This window comes from Cherax quadricarinatus, chromosome 8 (assembly GCF_038502225.1).
Source record: "Cherax quadricarinatus isolate ZL_2023a chromosome 8, ASM3850222v1, whole genome shotgun sequence".
NCBI lineage: Eukaryota > Metazoa > Arthropoda > Malacostraca > Decapoda > Parastacidae > Cherax > Cherax quadricarinatus.
Genome location: NC_091299.1, coordinates 20,148,179 through 20,173,073, shown reverse-complemented (window position 1 = coordinate 20,173,073; position 24,895 = coordinate 20,148,179). Strand labels below are relative to the sequence as shown.

The window sequence follows — 24,895 nt, the reverse complement described above, 5'->3', positions numbered from 1 at the left end:
GCCTCATGGTGAATCAGGGCCTGATCAACCAGGCTGTTACTGCTGGCTGCACGCAGTCCAACGTACGAACCACAGCCCGGCTGGTCAGGTACCGACTTTAGGTGCTTGTCCGGTGCCTGCTCGAAGACTGCCAGGAGTTTATTGGTAATCCCCCTTATGTATGCTGGGAGGCAGTTGAACAATCTTGGGCCCCTGACACTTATTGTGTTGTCTCTTAACGTGCTAGTGACACCCCTGCTTTTCATTGGGGGGATGTTGCATCGTCTACCGAGTCTTTTGCTTTCGTAGGGAGTGATTTTCGTGTGCAAGTTCGGTACTAGTCCCTCTAGGATATTCCAGGTGTATATAATCATGTATCTCTCCCGCCTGCGTTCCAGGGAGTACAGGTTCAGGAACCTCAAGCGCTCCCAGTAATTGAGGTGTTTTATCTCAGTTATGCGCGCCGTGAAGGTTCTCTGTACATTTTCTAGGTCAGCAATTTCACCTGCCTTGAAAGGTGCTGTTAGTGTGCAGCAATATTCCAGCCTAGATAGAACAAGTGACCTGAAGAGTGTCATCATGGGCTTGGCATCCCTAGTTTTGAAGGTTCTCATTATCCATCCTGTCATTTTTCTAGCAGATGCGATCGATACAATGTTATGGTCCTTGAAGGTGAGATCCTCCGACATGATCACTCCCAGGTCTTTGACGTTGGTGTTTCGCTCTATTTTGTGGCCAGAATTTGTTTTGTACTCTGATGAAGATTTAATTTCCTCATGTTTACCATATCTGAGTAATTGAAATTTCTCATCGTTGAACTTCATATTGTTTTCTGCAGCCCACTGAAAGATTTGGTTGATGTCCGCCTGGAGCCTTGCAGTGTCTGCAATGGAAGACAGTCATGCAGATTCGGGTGTCATCTGCAAAGGAAGACACAGTGCTGCGGCTGACATCCTTGTCTATGTCAGATATGAGGATGAGGAACAAGATAGGAGCGAGTACTGTGCCTTGCGGAACAGAGCTTTTCACCGTAGCCGAGGATTGGCAATTCAGACGCACTATCTTTTAGGAACTTAGCCGGGATGTTATCGGACCAGTGCTCTTAGTTAGGCTTAATTTACTTATTTTTTTTTCGTACGAAGTCATAAGATACACCTACTAGTTGGCAACTGTTCGGGGTGACGCCCTTATTAGTGTAGTACGTCTTAAAGTTGTCAGAGTCTGTGTTGATGGTATATGATGCAACCGGTAGTTTACTTACTAGCGTTGATGAGATGTGTAATTTGGATTAAAATAATTTGCAACTTTAGTTTTTTCATGGCATACCTCATTATCAATATTTAGCACTGTGCTAGATCTGTCTACTGGCTTATGGCTATACCTCAACTGTTTTAGTTGTTGCCAGAACTTGCTAGGGTTATTCTTGTGCTCTTCAAATTTTGAGCAATAGTTCCTTGCCTGTGTTACTTTTATAAACCTCTGCACTCTGTTCCTCACCCTTTGGAATTTAGAGCTGCAGTATCCTGTCTGTTTGCCTTAAATCTTTTTAGCAACTGGTCCCTGAATTTCGTATTATCTAATATCTTAACGGTCATCCAAGGTTCAGTTCTTCGTTTAATCCTAACCTCTTTAACTGGTACAATATTATCAAGGATGGTAGTGAACATTGTTTTGAATTTTTCCCAGGCATCGTTTACTTGTTGTCTCTGTCCAGTCACAATTGTGTAGCCTATTTACCAGTGTTTCTTTACTGTAGTTTCTAGTTCTCCTCACTTTATTGTCCTGTGTAGGCCTGTCCGTTCCCTGATGATTTTCCTGGTGCAATAAATGATGAAATGATCACTAAGACCTGACTGATTAATGTTATCAGAGCGGTTACAAAGTATATGGTCAATTAAGGTGGCTGAGAACTGTGATTAATTAATTGAGTGTAACTATTTAATCCCAGAATTTGCTTATATCTGTTACATAGCCCGTTATTTTGTTGTTGAAAACAGATATTGAAGTCTCCCAGTATTACTCTCTCGGAACTGCTATCAATTCCGGACAAGACTCTCGAAAAATCTCTAAGAACTGATAAAGGGGAAGGGGGGGGAGGGTCGGTAACTAGTTCCTACTAGGATTGGTTTAGTCTTGGGCAGCAACACTTCAATCCATAGAATCTCCAGTTTACTGTCATTCAGATCAGGTCTTGGGTTGAAGGATAGGTCATTTCTTATATAGGCACATACCCCACCGCCTTTTCTATTTCTATCTTGTATAAATGCCGGTAGAATTACCGACAATATGTAAAGTAAAAGGACACAAGTGCAACTAATGTGACATTTTATTGCGGCAACATTTCGCTCTTCAGGAACTTTGTCAAGCCGTTCATAATGGACATTTCATGCAGACGTTATTTGGACACCCTTCGTTTCATCGGCTTGACAACGCTCATGGAGAGCGAAACGTTTGCCACAATAAAATATCACATTAGTTGCACTTCTGTCCTTTTACTTTACATATTTCTATCTTGGTGCTTTACATTGTAACCTTCTATTTTGACCTCGTTGTCAGTCACGTGACATCCAATCAGAATTCAGAGAAGGATATAACTGTCGCCAAAGTTCTGTTAGCTAGAATCCTAATCTCTGATATTTTGGGTAAAAGTGACCTCACGTTGACATGAATAAAGTGAAGGTTTGTTTTCTTGCAACAGCCATAATCACCAATATACGGCAAGGGGTCATTTGTACTAAGAAGGTTAATTAAATTAATGTCAGCTCTACTAAACTGACATTTAGTGCCATTAACATAACCTAACACATCCACAGTGCATCCATCTCCCACATTTCACTTTTTTTTTTTTTTTGCTGTTCTTCCGTACCATAGCACATTGGTGGTGTTTGAGATAACAGAACTGGGTCTTTGGGCTCACGTTGTGCTATGCATACATTGCAGATAAAGTTAAGTTTAGCATTCCTAGCTACTAGACCGTCATAATCACCATCACTAATTTTATCAGTGCACCTTATGTGCACCCAAACATCACTGGTTATCGCTCGAGTGCGGCTTCTGACACCTATCTGCCTGTTTTGCACCTGTACATTAGTTTGAGGTCCTGAATTACTTTAAATGTCACCACATAAGAGCGCCACAATAAGAGCTCTGCGCCACTAGTTTGTTTTTTCGGGGGGGGGGGGGGGGGTAAGCGGTGTTGCCATACCTTGCAACGATAGTGACTACGTTTCTGGTAGGATAGCAACTGTGGGGCTTTTACTATCCAGGGTGCCATTACTCCAGTCCCCTTTTCCAGTCCCCATTACTGACTTCCTTCTTTTAGCAAATTTCAGAAGGAATATAAATATTAACTATGGCATCCTGTACCCCACTAATGCCTGCCATCTTCACTCCCTTTACCACACCACAACAAAAACGTTTCTCCTCTTTCTCAAACTACTGATCGCTATACATTATACATCATGGTGTCTCCAGTCCTACTGAGACTTTCCCTGTATCTCCTCGTCCCTCATAGCTCCTCCCACTTTATAATGATGCTAATATATGGAAAAATGCAAACAAAAATATACAAAAGAAAAGCCAAAAATTCACTTGAGGCACAGGGATATACTAACTGTTGCATCATCACAGCGCTGTATGACCCTAGTGGGTTTAGCGCTTACTTTTCGTTATAATAATGTGGCGTCATCATAAAAAATGTTGTAGTGACTATAATTCGTTACAGAAACTTGGTACGAAAATGCGACTTACACCAGAATGTTGAAGTATTTTTAATTTTTTCGATTTTTTTCCCTGCTGATCTGCGTATTTACATAATCATCAAACTACCCCAACTAGTACCAGCAATCGTTCCAAGGTCAAAGTCGCTTAGATCACATTTCTTTCGCATTCAGATGTTAGTCTGAACAACAGGTGAACCTCCTCACCTTGTCTTCTTTATTTTAGGTATTGAGGTGCTGCCACGTGATTACCTGATTAGATATTTGAATTAATAATCAGGTGTACAATTGTACCTAATAAAGTGGCAACGGAGTGTATATGACACGCAGATAAAGCTAATATTAACAAATATAACAGATTAATAAATATTACGCATATTATATATATATATATATATATATATATATATATATATATATATATATATATATATATATATATATATATATATATATATATATATATATATATATATATTATATATATATATATATATATATATATATATATATATATATATATAAATATTATATATATATATATATATATATATATATATATATATATATATATATATATATATATATATATATATATATTATTTCTTATATATTATTTCTTCTATTGTCCATGGGGAAGTGGAAAAGAATCTTCCCTCCGTAAGCCATGCGTGTCGTATGAGGCGACTAAAATGCCGGGAGCAATGGGCTAGTAACCCCTTCTCCTGTAGACACTTACTAAAAAAGAGAAGAAGAAAAACTTTATAAAACTGGGATGCTTAAATGTGCGTGGATGTAGTGCGGATGACAAGAAACAGATGATTGCTGATGTTATGAATGAAAAGAAGTTGGATGTCCTGGCCCTAAGCGAAACAAAGCTGAAGGGGGTAGGAGAGTTTCAGTGGGGGGAAATAAATGGGATTAAATCTGGAGTATCTGAGAGAGTTAGAGCAAAGGAAGGGGTAGCAGTAATGTTAAATGATCAGTTATGGAAGGAGAAAAGAGAATATGAATGTGTAAATTCAAGAATTATGTGGATTAAAGTAAAGGTTGGATGCGAGAAGTGGGTCATAATAAGCGTGTATGCACCTGGAGAAGAGAGGAATGCAGAGTAGAGAGAGAGATTTTGGGAGATGTTAAGTGAATGTATGGGAGCCTTTGAACCAAGTGAGAGAGTAATTGTGGTAGGGGACCTGAATGCTAAAGTAGGAGAAACTTTTAGAGAGGGTGTGGTAGGTAAGTTTGGGGTGCCAGGTGTAAATGATAATGGGAGCCCTTTGATTGAACTTTGTATAGAAAGGGGTTTAGTTATAGGTAATACATATTTTAAGAAAAAGAGGATAAATAAGTATACAAGATATGATGTAGGGCGAAATGACAGTAGTTTGTTGGATTATGTATTGGTAGATAAAAGACTGTTGAGTAGACTTCAGGATGTACATGTTTATAGAGGGGCCACAGATATAGCAGATCACTTTCTAGTTGTAGCTACACTGAGAGTAAAAGGTAGATGGGATACAAGGAGAATAGAAGCATCAGGGAAGAGAGAGGTGAAGGTTTATAAACTAAAAGAGGAGGCAGTTAGGGTAAGATATAAACAGCTATTGGAGGATAGATGGGCTAATGAGAGCATAGGCAATGGGGTCGAAGAGGTATGGGGTAGGTTTAAAAATGTAGTGTTAGAGTGTTCAGCAGAAGTTTGTGGTTACAGGAAAGTGGGTGCAGGAGGGAAGAGGAGCGATTGGTGGAATGATGATGTAAAGAGAGTAGTAAGGGAGAAAAAGTTAGCATATGAGAAGTTTTTACAAAGTAGAAGTGATGCAAGGAGGGAAGAGTATATGGAGAAAAAGAGAGAGGTTAAGAGAGTGGTGAAGCAATGTAAAAAGAGAGCAAATGAGAGAGTGGGTGAGATGTTATCAACAAATTTTGTTGAAAATAAGAAAAAGTTTTGGAGTGAGATTAACAAGTTAAGGAAGCCTAGAGAACAAATGGATTTGTCAGTTAAAAATAGGAGAGGAGAGTTATTACATGGAGAGTTAGAGGTATTGGGAAGATGGAGGGAATATTTTGAGGAATTGTTAAATGTTGATGAAGATAGGGAAGCTGTAATTTCGTGTATAGGGCAAGGAGTAATAACATCTTGTAGGAGTGAGGAAGAGCCAATTGTGAGTGTGGGGGAAGTTCGCGAGGCAGTAGGTAAAATGAAAGGGGGTAAGGCAGCCGGGATTGATGGGATAAAGATAGAAATGTTAAAAGCAGGTGGGGATATAGTTTTGGAGTGGTTGGTGCAATTATTTAATAAATGTATGGAAGAGGGTAAGGTACCTAGGGATTGGCAGAGAACATGCATAGTTCCTTTGTATAAAGGCAAAGGGGATAAAAGAGAGTGCAAAAATTATAGGGGGATAAGTCTGTTGAGTATACCTGGTAAAGTGTATGGTAGAGTTATAATTGAAAGAATTAAGAGTAAGATGGAGAATAGGATAGCAGATGAACAAGGAGGCTTTAGGAAAGGTAGGGGGTGTGTGGACCAGGTGTTTACAGTGAAACATATAAGTGAACAGTATTTAGATAAGGCTAAAGAGGTCTTTGTGGCATTTATGGATTTGGAAAAGGCGTATGACAGGGTGGATAGGGGGGCAATGTGGCAGATGTTGCAAGTGTATGGTGTAGGAGGTAGGTTACTGAAAGCAGTGAAGAGCTTTTACGAGGATAGTGAGGCTCAAGTTAGAGTATGTAGGAAAGAGGGAAATTTTTTCCCAGTAAAAGTAGGCCTTAGACAAGGATGTGTGATGTCACCGTGGTTGTTTAATATATTTATAGATGGGGTTGTAAGAGAAGTAAATGCGAGGGTCTTGGCAAGAGGCGTGGAGTTAAAAGATAAAGAATCACACACAAAGTGGGAGTTGTCACAGCTGCTCTTTGCTGATGACACTGTGCTCTTGGGAGATTCTGAAGAGAAGTTGCAGAGATTGGTGGATGAATTTGGTAGGGTGTGCAAAAGAAGAAAATTAAAGGTGAATACAGGAAAGAGTAAGGTTATGAGGATAACAAAAAGATTAGGTGATGAAAGATTGAATATCAGATTGGAGGGAGAGAGTATGGAGGAGGTGAACGTATTCAGATATTTGGGAGTGGACGTGTCAGCGGATGGGTCTATGAAAGATGAGGTGAATCATAGAATTGATGAGGGAAAAAGAGTGAGTGGTGCACTTAGGAGTCTGTGGAGACAAAGAACTTTGTCCTTGGAGGCAAAGAGGGGAATGTATGAGAGTATAGTTTTACCAACGCTCTTATATGGGTGTGAAGCGTGGGTGATGAATGTTGCAGCGAGGAGAAGGCTGGAGGCAGTGGAGATGTCATGTCTGAGGGCAATGTGTGGTGTGAATATAATGCAGAGAATTCGTAGTTTGGAAGTTAGGAGGAGGTGCGGGATTACCAAAACTGTTGTCCAGAGGGCTGAGGAAGGGTTGTTGAGGTGGTTCGGACATGCAGAGAGAATGGAGCGAAACAGAATGACTTCAAGAGTGTATCAGTCTGTAGTGGAAGGAAGGCGGGGTAGGGGTCGGCCTAGGAAAGGTTGGAGAGAGGGGGTAAAGGAGGTTTTGTGTGCGAGGGGCTTGGACTTCCAGCAGGCATGCGTGAGCGTGTTTGATAGGAGTGAATGGAGACAAATGGTTTTTAATACTTGACGTGCTGTTGGAGTGTGAGCAAAGTAACATTTATGAAGGGATTCAGGGAAACCGGCAGGCCGGACTTGAGTCCTGGAGATGGGAAGTACAGTGCCTGCACTCTGAAGGAGGGGTGTTAATGTTGCAGTTTAAAAACTGTAGTGTAAAGCACCCTTCTGGCAAGACAGTGATGGAGTGAATGATGGTGAAAGTTTTTCTTTTTCGGGCCACCCTGCCTTGGTGGGAATCGGCCAGTGTGATAATAAAAAAAAAATAAAATATATATTATATATATATTATTATTATATAATATATATATATTATATATAGGGAGGTACCACCTCTAGAACTATTCTAGGGACCCTAATCCTCAGAGAAAAGAATAAACTTGCTTCAGGGAGAACTCAAGGTTCTCCCTGAAGCTGTTTGAGAATTTTCTCCTACCACTCCCTATATTTAATTAATATTTTATTTTATTATCACTCTGGCCGATTCCCACCAAGGCAGGGTGGCCCGAAAAAGAAAAACTTTCACCATCATTCACTCCATCACTGTCTTGCCAGAAGGGTGCTTTACACTACAGTTTTTAAACTGCAACATTAACACCCTTCCTTCAGAGTGCAGGCATTGTACTTCCCATCTCCAGGACTCAAGTCCGGCCTGCCGGTTTCCCTGAACCCCTTCATAAATGTTACTTTGCTCACACTCCAACAGCACGTCAAGTAATAAAAACCATTTGTCTCCATTCACTCCTATCAAACACGCTCACGCATGCCTGCTGGAAGTCCAAGCCCCTCGCACACAAAACCTCCTTTACCCCCTCCCTCCAACCTTTCCTAGGCCGACCCCTACCCCGCCTTCCTTCCACTACAGACTGATACACTCTTGAAGTCACTCTGTTTCGCTCCATTCTCTCTACATGTCCGAACCACCTCAACAACCCTTCCTCAGCCCTCTGAACAACAGTTTTGGTAATCCTGCACCTCCTCCTAACTTCCAAACTACGAATTCTCTGCATTATATTCACACCACACATTGCCCTCAGACATGACATCTCCACTGCCTCCAGCCTTCTCCTCGCTGCAACATTCATCACCCATGCTTCACACCCATATAAGAGCGTTGGTAAAACTATACTCTCATTCATTCCCCTCTTTGCCTCCAAGGACAAAGTTCTTTGTCTCCACAGACTCCTAAGTGCACCACTCACCCTTTTTCCCTCATCAGTTCTATGATTCACCTCATCTTTCATAGACCCATCCGCTGACACGTCCACTGGAGTTTACCTGGAGAGTTTACCTGGAGAGAGTTCCGGGGGTCAACGCCCCCGCGGCCCGGTCTATGACCAGGCCTCCTGGTTGATCAGAGCCTGATCAACCAGGCTGTTACTGCTGGCTGCACGCAAACCAACGTACGAGCCACAGCCCGGCTGGTCAGGAACCGACTTTAGGTGCTTGTTCAGTGCCAGCTTGAAGACTGCCAGGGGTCTGTTGGTAATCCCCCTTATGTATGCTGGGAGGCAGTTGAACAGTCTCGGGCCCCTGACACTTATTGTATGGTCTCTTAACGTGCTAGTGACACCCCTGCTTTTCATTGGGGGGATGTTGCATCGTCTGCCAAGTCTTTTGCTATCGTAGTGAGTGATTTTCGTGTGCAAGTTCGGTACTAATCCCTCTAGGATTTTCCAGGTGTATATAATCATGTATCTCTCCCACCTGCGTTCCGGGAATACAGGTTTAGGAACCTCAAGCGCTCCCAGTAATTGAGGCGTTTTATCTCTGTTATGCGCGCCGTGAAGGTTCTCTGTACATTTTCTAGGTCAGCAATTTCACCTGCTTTGAAAGGTGCTGTTAGTGCACAGCAATATTCCAGCCTAGATAGAACAAGTGACCTGAAGAGTGTCATCATGGGCTTAGCCTCACTAGTTTTGAAGGTTCTCATTATCCACCCTGTCATTTTTCTAGCAGATGCGATTGATACAATGTTATGGTCCTTGAAGGTGAGATCCTCCGACATGATCACTCCCAGGTCTTTGACGTTGGTGTTTCGCTCTATTTTGTGGCCAGAATTTGTTTTGTACTCTGATGAAGATTTAATTTCCTCGTGTTTACCATATCTGAGTAATTGAAATTTCTCATCGTTGAACTTCATATTGTTTTCTGCAGCCCACTGGTTGATGTCCGCCTGGAGCCTTGCAGTGTCTGCAATGGAAGACACTGTCATGCAGATTCGGGTGTCATCTGCAAAGGAAGACACGGTGCTGTGGCTGACATCCTTGTCTATGTCAGATATGAGGATGAGGAACAAGATGGGAGCGAGTACTGTGCCTTGTGGAACAGAGCTTTTCACCGTAGCTGCCTCGGACTTTACTCTGTTGACTACTACTCTCTGTGTTCTGTTAGTGAGGAAATTATAGATCCATCGACCGACTTTTCCTGTTATTCCTTTAGCACGCATTTTGTGCGCTATTACGCCATGGTCACACTTGTCGAAGGCTTTTGCCAAGTCTGTATATATTACATCTGCATTCTTTTTGTCTTCTAGTGCATCTAGGACCTTGTCGTAGTGATCCAATAGTTGAGACAGACAGGAGCGACCTGTTCTAAACCCATTTTGCCCTGGGTTGTGTAACTGATGGGTTTCTAGATGAGTGGTGATCTTGCTTCTTAGGACCCTTTCAAAGATTTTTATGATATGGGATGTTAGTGCTATCGGTCTGTAGTTCTTTGCTGTTGCTTTACTGCCCCCTTTGTGGAGTGGGGCTATGTCTGTTGTTTTTAGTAACTGTGGGACGACCCCCATATCCATGCTCCCTCTCCATAGGATGGTAAAGGCTCGTGATAGGGGCTTCTTGCAGTTCTTGATGAGCACGGAGTTCCATGAGTCTGGCCCTGGGGCAGAGTGCATGGGCATGTCATTTATCGCCTGTTCGAAGTCATTTGGCGTCAGGATAACATCGGAGAGGCTTGTGTTAACCAAATTCTGTGGCTCTCTCATAAAAAATTCATTTTGATCTTCGACTCTCTGCCTGGTTAGCGGCTTGCTAAAAACTGAGTCATATTGGGACTTGAGTAGCTCACTCATTTCCTTGCTGTCATCTGTGTAGAACCCATCTTGTTTAAGTAGGGGCCCAATACTGGACGTGGTTCTCGACTTTGATTTGGCATAGGAGTAGAAATACTTTGGGTTTCTTTCGATTTCATTTATGGCTTTTAGTTCTTCCCGCGATTCCTGACTCCTATAAGATTCCAAATATCTGAATACATTCGCCTCCTCCATACTCTCTCCCTCCAATCTGATATCCAATCTTTCATCACCTCATCTTTTTGTTATCCTCATAACCTTACTCTTTCCTGTATTCACTTTTAATTTTCTTCTTTTGCACACCCTACCAAATTCATCCACCAATCTCTGCAACTTCTCTTCAGAATCTCCCAAGAGCACCGTGTCATCAGCAAAGAGCAACTGTGACAACTCCCACTTTATGTGTGATTCTTTATCTTTTAACTCCACGCCTCTTGCCAAGACCCTCGCATTTACTTCTCTTACAACCCCATCTATAAATATATTAAACAACCACGGTGACATCACACATCCTTGTCTAAGGCCTACTTTTACTGGGAAATAATTTCCCTCTTTCCTACATACTCTAACTTGAGCCTCACTATCCTCGTAAAAACTCTTCACTGCTTTCAGTAACCTACCTCCTACACCATACACTTGCAACATCTGCCACATTGCCCCCCTATCCACCCTGTCATACGCCTTTTCCAAATCCATAAATGCCACAAAGACCTCTTTAGCCTTATCTAAATACTGTTCACTTATATGTTTCACTGTAAACACCTGGTCCACACACCCCCTACCTTTCCTAAAGTCTCCTTGTTCATCTGCTATCCTATTCTCCGTCTTACTCTTAATTCTTTCAATAATAACTCTACCATACACTTTACCAGGTATACTCAGCAGACTTATCCCCCTATAATTTTTGCACTCTCTTTTATCCCCTTTGCCTTTATACAAAGGAACTATGCATGCTCTCTGCCAATCCCTAGGTACCTTACCCTCTTCCATACATTTATTAAATAATTGCACCAACCACTCCAAAACTATATCCCCACCTGCTTTTAACATTTCTATCTTTATCCCATCAATCCCGGCTGCCTTACCCCCTTTCATTTTACCTACTGCCTCACGAACTTCCCCCACACTCACAACTGGCTCTTCCTCACTCCTACAAGATGTTATTCCTCCTTGCCCTATACACGAAATCACAGCTTCCCTATCTTCATCAACATTTAACAATTCCTCAAAATATTCCCTCCATCTTCCCAATACCTCTAACTCTCCATTTAATAACTCTCCTCTCCTATTTTTAACTGACAAATCCATTTGTTCTCTAGGCTTTCTTAACTTGTTAATCTCACTCCAAAACTTTTTCTTATTTTCAACAAAATTTGTTGATAACATCTCACCCACTCTCTCATTTGCTCTCTTTTTACATTGCTTCACCACTCTCTTAACCTCTCTCTTTTTCTCCATATACTCTTCCCTCCTTGCATCACTTCTACTTTGTAAAAACTTCTCATATGCTAACTTTTTCTCCCTTACTACTCTCTTTACATCATCATTCCACCAATCGCTCCTCTTCCCTCCCGCACCCACTTTCCTGTAACCACAAACTTCTGCTGAACACTCTAACACTACATTTTTAAACCTACCCCATACCTCTTCGACCCCATTGCCTATGCTCTCATTAGCCCATCTATCCTCCAATAGCTGTTTATATCTTACCCTAACTGCCTCCTCTTTTAGTTTATAAACCTTCACCTCTCTCTTCCCTGATGCTTCTATTCTCCTTGTATCCCATCTACCTTTTACTCTCAGTGTAGCTACAACTAGAAAGTGATCTGATATATCTGTGGCCCCTCTATAAACATGTACATCCTGAAGTCTACTCAACAGTCTTTTATCTACCAATACATAATCCAACAAACTACTGTCATTTCGCCCTACATCATATCTTGTATACTTATTTATCCTCTTTTTCTTAAAATATGTATTACCTATAACTAAACCCCTTTCTATACAAAGTTCAATCAAAGGGCTCCCATTATCATTTACACCTGGCACCCCAAACTTACCTACCACACCCTCTCTAAAAGTTTCTCCTACTTTAGCATTCAGGTCCCCTACCACAATTACTCTCTCACTTGGTTCAAAGGCTCCTATACATTCACTTAACATCTCCCAAGATCTCTCTCTCTCCTCTGCATTCCTCTCTTCTCCAGGTGCATACACGCTTATTATGACCCACTTCTCGCATCCACCCTTTACTTTAATCCACATAATTCTTGCATTTACACATTCATATTCTCTTTTCTCCTTCCATACCTGATCATTTAACATTACTGCTACCCCTTCCTTTGCTCTAACTCTCTCAGATACTCCAGATTTAATCCCATTTATTTCCCCCCACTGAAACTCTCCTACCCCCTTCAGCTTTGTTTCGCTTAGGGCCAGGACATCCAACTTCTTTTCATTCATAACATCAGCAATCATCTGTTTCTTGTCATCCGCACTACATCCACGCACATTTAAGCATCCCAGTTTTATAAAGTTTTTCTTCTTCTCTTTTTTAGTAAGTGTCTACAGGAGAAGGGGTTACTAGCCCATTGCTCCCGGCATTTTAGTCGCCTCATACGACACGCATGGCTTACGGAGGAAAGATTCTTTTCCAATTCCCCATGGACAATAGAAGAAATAAAGAAGAACAAGAGCTATTTAGAAAAAGGAGAAAAACCTAGATGTATGTATATATATATGCATGTGCGTGTCTGTGAAGTGTGACCAAAGTGTAAGTAGGAGTAGCAAGATATCCCAGTTATCTAGCGTGTTTATGAGACAGAAAAAGAAACCAGCAATCCTACCATCATGCAAAACAGTTACAGGTTTCTGTTTCACAGTCATCTGGCAGGACGGTAGTACTCCCCTGGGTGGTTGCTGTCTACCAACCTACTACCTATACCATATATATAAATATATATATATATATGTATATTATATATATTATGTATATATATATATATACATATATATATATATATATATATATATATATATATATATATATATATATATATATATATATATATATATATATATATATATATATATACTGCACTGGCCACGCTTCGAACCCTCGAGCTTTAACACGCCACCTGGGCAGCTTGTTAAAACTCAAGACGCCCTAATCGACTTGACCACCAATCTCACATATAACAGGCGTCTAGGAACACTAGATGTCGTCACTCCTGTTGTATGTCACCTCCCTTGTTTCGTGGTTTCATTACTATATAAACTGCTTGTGGAAACTGGTATTCACATGGGAGGTGATTGAAATTAGCCTTGAGCTTACCACTACCACGAGTGTCCTCGGATCATGAACAACACCTAGCTCTGCTGGGTGCGTGATTTTTATAGGATCACTGGGTAAGGCGATGTGAACATTGTTCCGTCTCATGAGGCGGGAGAATGTGTCGCAGGATTAAATCCTGGCTGGCCGCATTTTGGTATATGGTTCAATACCACTTGTTTCATGGTTATATATATACATATATATATATATATATATATATATATATATATATATATATATATATATATATATATATATATATATATATGTGTGTGTGTGTGTGTGTGTGTGTGTAGGTGTAGGTGTGTATATGTATATGTATGTATATTAGATATTAACAGATAGTAGCATATATTAATAAACATTAACATATACTGAGAGATATAAAAACAGATACATCAGACATTAACTTATATTAACAGATATACAATACTGGTATTATTGTTATGGATTTTTTAAAAATTCCATATTTTACTGCTAATGGATCTATTTTCATACACCAGTACAAGTCAGCTATTTTACTTTGACTAATATTTAGTCTGACCAGCCCTAGTATTCATAAATGCTGGAACACGTGTAGTATTGCCAACCATCAAAGTTGTGCATGATTCCTTGATTCTGGCAGAATGAAACCAAACCTTAATAAGACGTTCTACAAGTTGCCCTTTGGTCGTAATGGGAACTTGGTGTCTTTCATCCTTCGACACACACCATAAACTCTATGGAGTTCATGTCAGGGGAATTCCCAGCCTATGGGAGCAACTCAGCGCCATTTTGTGCAAACCACGTCTTCTCTGATTTTGCTTAGTAACACGGGGCTAAGTGTTGCTGGAATATCCAACGTCCATCACCATATCAGTCCCTTAGCTGAGGCAGTAACTTGCGTTGTAGTACTTCTATATACTTAACCTAGTTCATGATATCCTTAACAATGTGCAAACGACTAGTTCCATGAAGAGAAATGGCTCCCCACACCACGATTTTCTCATGAAATTTGACCGTCTTCTTCAGAGATTAAGGCATAAATTCCTCACCTGACCGTCTTCTTACATCCATCACTGCAATGGTTGATTCGTCAGACAACACCACCTACAACACCACCTGCAACACCACCTACACCACCACCTGCAACACCACCTACAACACCTATAACACCACCTGTAACACCACCTGCAACACCACCTGCAACACCACCTACAACACCTGCAACACCTACACCACCTGCAACACCACCTACAACACCTGCAACACCTACACCACCTGCAACACCACCTACAACACCTGCAACACCTACACCACCTGCAACACCACCTACAACACCTGCAACACCTACACCACCTGCAACACCACCTACAACAACAGAAGAGACAACAGAAGTGGAACAACCAGATAAGCTTAATAATAATCTTATTTTTTTTTCAAATAGAATCGTCACTTTACTAATAATTAATGTTCTTTTATGATCAACAAAATGAAATGAAAAGCTAAATATAATTCTTATCTACTACCATTGTTCCGAAGTCCACTCAATGTGATTCTTAGCCCAGGCTAAACGTTTCCGTATCATAGGTTCAGTAAATCGCGGCTTCTGTCTGGGACGATATACTTTCAATCCATTCTCCAAAAGTTTCTCATTAACTGTCCTTCGGGCGAGGCTAACACTTGTTGCTGCTTCGTCAGAGGAAATCTGCCTACAAGATACTCTTCTGTTGTTAAGAGCCATTCGTATTATTTTTCTGTATAATCGCGTTGTTGTTCTCCACTTTCTACCACATCTGCTCGCCCTTTTTGACTTAAAATCAGTTTCTTTTTAATTTTACTGTGTTGAAACAACAAATTTTATTGCTATTTCTTTCTGTTTCAATGTTCTATTAATCATTAAAATGCTTATCTGTTCCACTTTGCGAAGACTCTAGTTTGTATTTTTACTGACTTTCTAACCATTAAACTGCAAGGAAAAAACAAAAGGCACATTTAGCAGCAAGCACAGGTGCAGAAAATACACACTGATGGAATTATCACAGTTAAAAAGAAACGGAATACATCCTTTGCACACCAAACCAGGCCAGCAACTGAGACTAATCTTTGGAAAACCACTAAGCGGTCTGTAATTCAGTCTTGCCAATCATTGTTCCATCAGAGTTCCAGAACAAAAAGTAACAATACTCTTAGACTCTTTTTAAGTTAATTTTAAATAGTTGCCCTGCATCAAAAGAAATCCATTAGCAATCAATGAAATTGGCTTAATTTACTTTTTGGTACAAAAACACTGAATTTAAAAAAAAAATCCATAATAATACTGCCAGTACTGCAAGACATCCCAGAGATACAGGTAAACTCCAGGTAAACAGTAGTGATGTGTTTACTCACCCTAACACCAAACATCTTCCTGAGTACAGCCAAGGACATGTACTGACAGATCTCGTTACCTATTCTGCCTCCCCTGTTGATTGTGATGTAGGGCAGACTGCGATCTGCAAGCAGCAGTACATGCCGATAACAAGGAGTACGTGGGAATAACAGATAACAGAGAACATTAGTCAGTCAGGCGTCATTACCACAGGCCTTAGTGATCATTTCATCATTTACTGCACTAGGAAAATCACTAGGGATAGGATAGGCCTAAACAGGACAATAAAAATGAGGTCAACTAGAAACTACAGTAAAGAAACACTGGTAAATAGGCTACACAATTGTGACTGGACAGTGATAACAAATTGCACGGACGTAAATGATGCCTGGGAAAAATTCAAAACAATGTTCACTACCATCCTTGATAATATTGCACCAGTTAAAGAGGTTAGGATTAAACGAAGAACTGAACCCTGGATGACTACTGAGATATTAGTTAATATGAAATTCAGAGACCAGCTGCTAAAAAGATTTAAAGCAAGCAGACAGGATATTGCAGCACTAAATGAATTCCAAAGGGTGAGGAACAGAGTGCAGAGACTTATAAAAGGAGCAAAGGCAAAGCACTATTGCTCAAAAATTTAAGAGTATAAGCATAACCCCAGAAAGCTCTGGCAACAACTAAAACAGTTGGGGTATAGCCATAAACCAGTAGATAGGTCTAGCTTAGTACTCACTATCGATAATGAGGTATGCCACGAAACATCTAAGGTAGCAAATTGTTTTAATTCCTTCTACATATCTGTTGCATCAACACTAGTAAGTAAACTACCAGCTGCATCAAATACCTTTAACACAGATTCTGATAAGTTTCAAACATACTATACCAATAAAGGGGTAATCCCAAACAGTTGTCAACTAGTAAGTGTATCTCATGATTTTATTCAAAAAGAACTAAGCAGGTTAAACCCAACTAAGAGCACTGGCCCTGATAACATCCCGTCTAAGTTCCTAAAAGATGGTGCTTCTGAACTGTCAATCCCTATTGCTCACATAATAAATCTATCAATCACCACTAATACCGTACCGGATGGGTTCAAGGAGGCCAGAGTTACTTCTATCTTCAAGAAAAATAGTAGGTCTGATGTAAGCAACTATAGGCCTGTTAGTATACTCAGTATAATATCCAAAATTCTAGAGAGGGCGGTGTACTCTCAAGTAGTTAAGTACCTTAATGGCAACAACATTCTCCATAGCTATCAGTCGGGCTTTAGAAGATCTTACTCAACCGACACCTCCCTAATTAATCTGATGGATTACCTGAGAACTGAAATGTCAAAGGGGAACCTCATAAGTATGGTAACCTTAGACCTGCAGAAGGCCTTCGATACTGTCAACCACAATATATTATGTAAGAAACTTCAAGCTATCGGTATAGGTTCTGTAGACTGGTTTAAGTCCTACCTTAGCAACAGGAGACAAATTGTCAAAATCAACAAAACGGAATCAGAACCCTTGCCGATAGCATGTGGAGTTCCCCAAGGTAGTATTCTGGGTCCCTTATTATTCTTATGTTATGTCAATGACATGCCTATTGGTGTCAAGTGCAAACTCCTACTGTATGCTGATGACAGTGCTCTGGTAGTATCAGGTAAGGACCCACAAGATATAGCTAATGTTTTAACACTGGAACTGGAGTCCTGCAGCAAATGGTTAGTAGACAACAAACTATCATTACACCTCGGGAAAACTGAAGCCATTCTCTTTGGCACGAAACAAACTGAGAAGGGTAAATAATTTTAATGTCCATTGTAATGGGGAGCCCATCACTTTGGTTTCATCAGTAAAGTATCTGGGAATCCCCTTTGACCCATGCATGTCAGGAGAATTGACAGGGAACAGTGTAAGAACATAAGAATGGAGGAACACTGCAGAAGGCCTACTGGCCCATGCAAGGCAGGTCCTTACACCTAGAATTAGTTTTTCTTGACCCTCTACAAACTACCCAAACAGATTCTGTTACTGTTCCATCTATTTTATACCTGTTTTTATGCAACAATTAATATTTTCTCGAACATATAATGCAACTCCTTCCCCCTTCCCATTACATCTATCCACATGGAACAACTTAAACCCTTGAATATTACATTCAGCAATCATATCCCGACTCTTTAAATCATACCAAGTTTCAGTTAATGCAATGATATCAAAGTTCCCAGCACATGCTAACTAACGTAGTTCATTAATTTAAACAGGCACAGTGTCTACCTACTGAGGCTCGCAGGACCCTATGTCTAGCCCTTATACAATGCCATATGGATTACGCTTTCTCTTCATGGCACTCTGCCTTGACAAAAAAACTGAAAGATAGACTGCAAATCACCCAGAACAAAATCGTAAGATTCATCCTGGGGCTGGGACCAAGAGAGCATGTAGGCCAGGATGAATTACAGCAGTTGGATATGCTGAATGTTGAAGACAGAGTAAAACAACTGAAGCTAAATCATGTTTATAAAATTGCTCACGAACAGTGTCCAGAATATCTTGCTGTCAATTTTGTCAAGGTTGGGAACCGCAGCAGTCATAGTACTAGGGGGAGAGAGCACAACTTTGTAGTACCCACAGTCATTGGCCAGGCTTCAAACACCTTTTATTGTACAGCAATAAAGGAATGGAACAGACTGCCCGCACATGTCAAAGCCAGTCATAGCATGAACCAGTTCAAGAAGAGTGCCAAAAGGTGTTTGATGAATGTAGCTACAGAAAGGGTGGGGAATGATTTTCTATTTTTTAGCTAACATACGTGTAAATTTTACCTTATTCCTAGTAATGACTCTCGTATTGTAGAAAGTCTTAACGACCCTCGTATTGTAGATAGTCTTAATGACCCTCGTGTAGTAGATAGTCTTAACGACCCTCGTATTGTAGATAGTCTTAATGACCCTCGTGTAGTAGATAGCCTTTTTAGTATGACAATAAGATGTTATCTTCATTATAGAATAATAAGAAAATATTATAACCTTTATATTATAATAATAAGGTAAAAGGATCCCAATGGAAGTCACTCTGTCTGACTTTTTTGGGTTATCCTAGGTTCTATACACATATGCTGCTATGTATGATAATTCTATGTAACTGTATTTGTGTATACCTGAATAAACTTACTTACGGACTAGATTTTACGGTTTATTCGAGATCATCTGAGAAAAAGAGAGAATACGAGGCTTGGACATCAAATGAACGACCTGAAAGTGACATAGTGTTTAGTAAAGTGAGAGAGTTACCATTCATCTGACAGCCAGTGTCAAAATAATACTAATCAATCTTCATATTGTATATGTACCTCCTTTAAAAAAAATACAAAAAAAGACAGTTCTGTATCAATTATGAAGGTAGGTATAATATTTATCAGGAAACAGGACAAATGTTTCCTGACACGGGTTTTAGTCATATGACCTACAGTTGGTATTTTTGGTCATCTGACTGAGGCCTTTCCCTGGCTTCCACCTCTTTAATAATCATGGTTATGATTATAACCATTTATTAGTCACTTTTGAAACGTGTGGAAAATTTTGAATTTTCCCAAATTCCACATGAGTAAGTTTGGGAAAGTGGGGAAGACGCCATTTGTAACTTGCGAGTTGTCATAGAAAATTCAGCTAATCCGGCGTCTTCAAGGCCAAATTGGGGTGTTTCGGCCTAAATTTGTAATGCGAACCTGAGTTAGTATCTCCTGCTGAAGAATTGGGAACCTCAAGAATTACAAACAGATGGTGGAAGATAAAGAATACAGTATCACTCACACAGGGAAGTGCACCATTAGTCCTTTCACATAGATCTTTAGCTGGCCAGTGTAGGGTCTATGTGTCAGGCAGGTGTTGTGGTGTAATCCATCTACAGTAATTAAATGGTTAGTAGTAATACGAATTTCTTTTCTAATAACACCATTATAATTTATGTATAACAGTTACATTCTGTGTACCCAGTTAGCCTAATTATACAGTCCACAGTATTTTATAATTTACTAATATTGGAATTAATGTTTAATATTGTAATTATTAATCTAATATTATGTCAAGCTTTTTGTGAGAGTGGTGATAAAGTGGGCATCGAGGAAGTTACAGTCCTGTGACCTACTGTGACTAAGTTTCACTTATGTCACCCAAATTACTTGCACATAATAATTCAGGTAATACCCTGTAAACTTCATGTAGGTAATTTCTCAAATAATAATTCAAAAAATGTATCTATAAAATCTTGATTCTTAATGTATTTTACAGTAATGGTATAAGTTAATATATGTTGAAAACAATTGTTTTAAAAAAATACTAGTCATTTAAAATGTGCAGTTCAAATACAAATTTAAATTACTGGTTAAATCATATAGAATGAAAAAAAGAATATCTTCGCTGCTCATAATTTAGCAGCAAAAAAACAACCACCGTAACTAATGCGGCCAAAAAAAACAGCAGCAACAGTAATATAGTCGACATTAACAGCAGTCAGCATGTGACTGTTACTAAGACAGTCAAACAGATGACTGCTCACTGAGCCATAGTGATTATCCGAGTTTTTTCTTATGTGTTTATGTCACTGTTTACGCTTCAAAAATTTTATCTCCTGTATTTTTCGTTTACTGGTTTTGTGATATGTTATAATTGGCATTTTTTTATTATTTATACTCGACAATCTTACCTAACTAAATCTAACCTAGCCTAAACAACGTAAATCGAGAAAATCGCTGCAAACAACATGTGAGCGATCGATACAAGAAACTTAAACAGCAACACAAGCAAGATTTTAGTACGGTAATGGCTTCATCGGTCCAGTAAAGAACGATGAAAGATGGGGAGGAGGAGTTTGAGGTAATTAATCCGTCCCTCAGCCTGAAGATGATGTGCTCAATCCATCAATCTTGAAAACAAATAACAAAAAAAAGGCACAATACAAAAATAACCCGCACATAGAAGAGAGGAGCTTACGACGACGTTTCGGTCCGACTTGGACCATTTACAAAGTCACACTAACAAAAAGGAAAGCAGGATGGGTATATATAGGCAGGAGGTGGTAGTAGCAGTAGTAGTGGATGGAAGGAAGTAGTAGTGAGGAGGTAGTCAGAGTAGGAGGGGCCAGTCAAATACTAAGAAAGAGGAGCACTGCATCAATCTTGATAAAAGTACGACATACGTACTGTCTCCAGTGTATGAGCTCCTCCCTTCATATATTGAACCTTTATCAAAGCTGATGGACTGAACACATCTTCTCCGGGCTGAGGGACTGATTACTTCAAACTCCTCAATTTTCACCGTTTTTCTCTGAATTGGACTGATGAAACCACTAGCAGGCGAGACGTTTCCACAATAAAGATTCTTAAGTGTTGCACAAGTGTCTCATTTGTCTACAACCAAAGTTGTATATACTTACAGACTAAGATGAACTCATTCCCTGGTAGCTTGCTTGATTACGTTTAAAATATATCAACTACACGAGGGCAAATAAGGAGTGTGAGACAAGTGAGCAAGTCTTGGACTCACCTTGCTGGTTGTCTTGAGGCAGAGGCAGATAGCGAGGCTGTGGCAGACATCTCCCAGCAGACACTACACTTGAATTAATGCCTGGAAAGTGAGAGGTAAACTGGAGGCAATGTCAAGTAGTTAAACACACACACATACGCTCACAAACGTACTTAAAACTGCAGTCCTCCTTACCAATAGCATTCCATACCTGGAGAAGTCTAGTGTAAAGCGTTAGCTTATCAACGCTCACCTTTTATCTCTGTTTCATTGTAGAAAAAAGACGGGTATTGACAGACAGAAGGATGTTGAAGGATGGACATCAGTTGATGCAGTTGAGCCAGAGTGTGCAGGAAGAACTGGTAGCAACTAGGAAGGACCAGGAGGATTCCTCCTGCACACACCACCAGCACCAGCACACAGCCTCGTCCTCCACACACGCCCCTGCAAACAAAGTTAATTTCGTGTTCACTAAACAGAAGTCTTGAGATGCCTGTGTAACACGACTGGATAAATGGGGAAAGGAAAATGTCGGCGAACAGCCCAGAGTACATCCCTCTGCTGACGTTAATGAGAAAAGGACACAGATGCAACAAGCATTTAGCCTGTCAGTTTTGATCTGTGTACACTTATGTCGAAACGCTCTACACAGAGCGAAATGTTGTTGTGCACTTGTCTTCATCACTCCTACTCGTGCACACACCTGTCTCATTACCTCATCCAGTATCCCAGTTTCTTCTTTGTAGTCTTTCTGCCCATCGTGGTGGCTGTCTTGATACTGCTGAAGAGCTTTCTAGTCAATTCCTTGGATAAAAAGCCTTCTCTTTCCTCGAATCAGACCTGATGACCTCCCGCTCCCCAGACACTGATTGATCAATAATAATAATATTTAATAATAATAACTTTTAACCAAATCAGCTAAGTAGGTCAAACACGACAAAATGCTCTAAAAATGCACTGTTTTCACAAAGCTAACTCGCCTTTACTGAGAACCAAATTAATCTTATATTGTTTTACATACAAATCTGTTGGCTTGTTGGAGTTATAGATCCATTAAGCCCATATTTCTGACAGTATCCCTGGTTCTTACAGAGTTTTGAGTGTTTCTGAAAGTTAGGTTTCGACTATTACGCTCAGAAATGAACTATCAGAAAGTGGCTTCTTCTTCTTTTGTAGGTTTTGAACTTGGCGTCTTGACGGAGAGAAGGACAAGAGGAAACATGATTATGAAATACAAAATTTAACGAGGGAATTGATAGAGCAGACAGGGACAGACTGAATTTAGAGAACCAGGATCAAAGGGACGCAAATAGGATGAACTCATGCAAACACTGATTAGCTCTCCGGTATAGTAAACACTACTAGAAATATTGCAGCACAAGGGCATGTAAAACAAGTGTATATGACCTTGAACTGCACACATAGATAATGCACGAAAGTCACTTAATCTAGATAGAAGTAAATAGTTCTCCTCAGCAGTCAGCCTCGGTGTGGGTTTACAGTTCTCTGTTATCTGTATTTCCCATGTATCCTCTTATATACATACACTCTGTGTAAATACATTCATTTTAATCCTTGTTGATTGGTGCTAACAAGTGACATGCAGCCTTATTGGCGCTTCTTATAGTCAGTAGACTTTAAGCCTAATAAACTAACTAGAAAAAATTTGCAATGGAAGGAAAAACATGATAATTTTCTCATATTTTTTTATCAAGAAAATTCCTAAAACCGATTGGATCATAACAATGAAATTTTGACAAATGGGGAAATGTCTTCATTATTTAAATCAAAGACAATGCTTGGCTCCTGGCCCATAAATTATGCTTGGGACACAGTAGTCCCACAGACACAATCTATTACAACGTTTCGCTCAATGAGAGCGTTAACTTGATAAGTGTCGCACTGCCTCTTCTAGCAGCATACAAAGGACCTTAAAAACTTGGTCCTCAAGTTCATTTACACACATAAATTGTTGTTAAATTAGACACATGTACAACTCTTGGGTATCTTTATTGAGGAAACGTTTCGCCACACAGTGGCTTCATCAGTCCATACGTAGGAGAAACTTGAAGAACAGGAGGAGAATGAGGTAATCAGTCCCTCAACCTTGAGTCGATGTAGTCAGTCCATCAAGGTTGAGGGACTGATTACCTCATTCTCCTCCTGTTCTTCAAGTTTCTCCTACGTATGGACTGATGAAGCCACTGTGTGGCGAAACGTTTCCTCAATAAAGATACCCAAGAGTTGCACATGTGTCTAATTTAACAACATGTCGGTTCTTTGAACCATTCATCCACATAAATTGTTGATATAATTTAAGAGATCTTCTGCCTATTGCTTCTCTGAGGATTTCCCAAATTTGTCCTTCAAAGTCGTGCTTGTTTCTTGCCATGAAGTGCTAAAATACTGAAGGATTATTACTCACCGTCTAGATCTCATCATGACCAATGAACTCCGTGTGGAGGTCCCGTACTAGGTAATATGTCCAGTCCGTGTGGAGGTCCAAACCGAGAGGAGGTTCAGTAATGGGTGTCCGTCCAGCCCATGTGAAGGTTCAGTACTGGGTGTACGTACAGTCCTTGGGGAGATGCAATAGTAGGTGTACTTTCATGGGCGTCTACCCTCAGTGCAGGTCACGTCATTTCAGTCTCCTTGGATATAAACAAACACTATTGTGTTTGTAAATGCTTTTAGACGATTCTTGGAGCTATTCCGTTGTAAAATGTTACTCTCGAAAATTGACGCTGATATGTGGCACCAAGTGTGTTTGTGTGTGTATGTGCAGCAGGAAGATGTTTGAGAGAGTGATGAACCGCACTACAGCTTCCCCAATTGGGCTCTCACAGGCGACTGGTGAGAACTACAGCAGCTTGAGACTGATACAGCCGTCACCTGTATCAAGCGGGACACAGTGCAACTTAAAACACCTTCTTTCTCGGCTTCCAACTTGCGTCAGTTCCTTCTTCAGTGAATTGATTATTATAGAAATGAGAGAAGAGATTTAGCTCGGAATCACTATTAGCTCAACACTGTTTCCAGCAACTTAGAAAAACGTTTTAGTCTCTCGATTCGAAGAATAATTCATTTTGATTTAATTACGTCCTAATCAGGTGCTGGTGTTGAGTAATCATTTCAGGAAGACCGGGCAATGCTTGGTGCACTTCTTATAATCTTTCAGCGTCATCCTGGGGTGAGTACATGTCGCCACCACTTGTGTTCCAACTGTCGTCCCGGGGGTGAGTG

The 24,895-nt window shown here is 40.2% G+C and overlaps 1 protein-coding gene across 2 annotated transcripts in view; it reads right to left on the bottom strand.

The window, feature by feature from the left end:
- LOC128705649 (galactoside alpha-(1,2)-fucosyltransferase 2-like) overlaps positions 1 to 24,628 on the bottom strand; it is a 40,206-nt gene extending 15,578 nt beyond the window's left edge. Inside the window, exons 1-4 of one of the 2 annotated variants that reach the window (XM_070082920.1) lie at positions 24,078 to 24,628; positions 21,906 to 22,096; positions 21,674 to 21,754; positions 16,158 to 16,261 (exon numbers count right to left, since the gene is read on the bottom strand). In XM_070082920.1, coding sequence (XP_069939021.1) covers positions 16,158 to 16,261; positions 21,674 to 21,754; positions 21,906 to 22,096; positions 24,078 to 24,094 — 393 coding nt within the window. In that variant the 5' untranslated portion in view covers positions 24,095 to 24,628. The remainder of the gene's footprint in view (positions 1 to 16,157; positions 16,262 to 21,673; positions 21,755 to 21,905; positions 22,097 to 24,077) is intronic. The other variant, XM_070082919.1, reaches the window with a different exon arrangement.
- Positions 24,629 to 24,895: the final 267 nt, after the last annotated feature.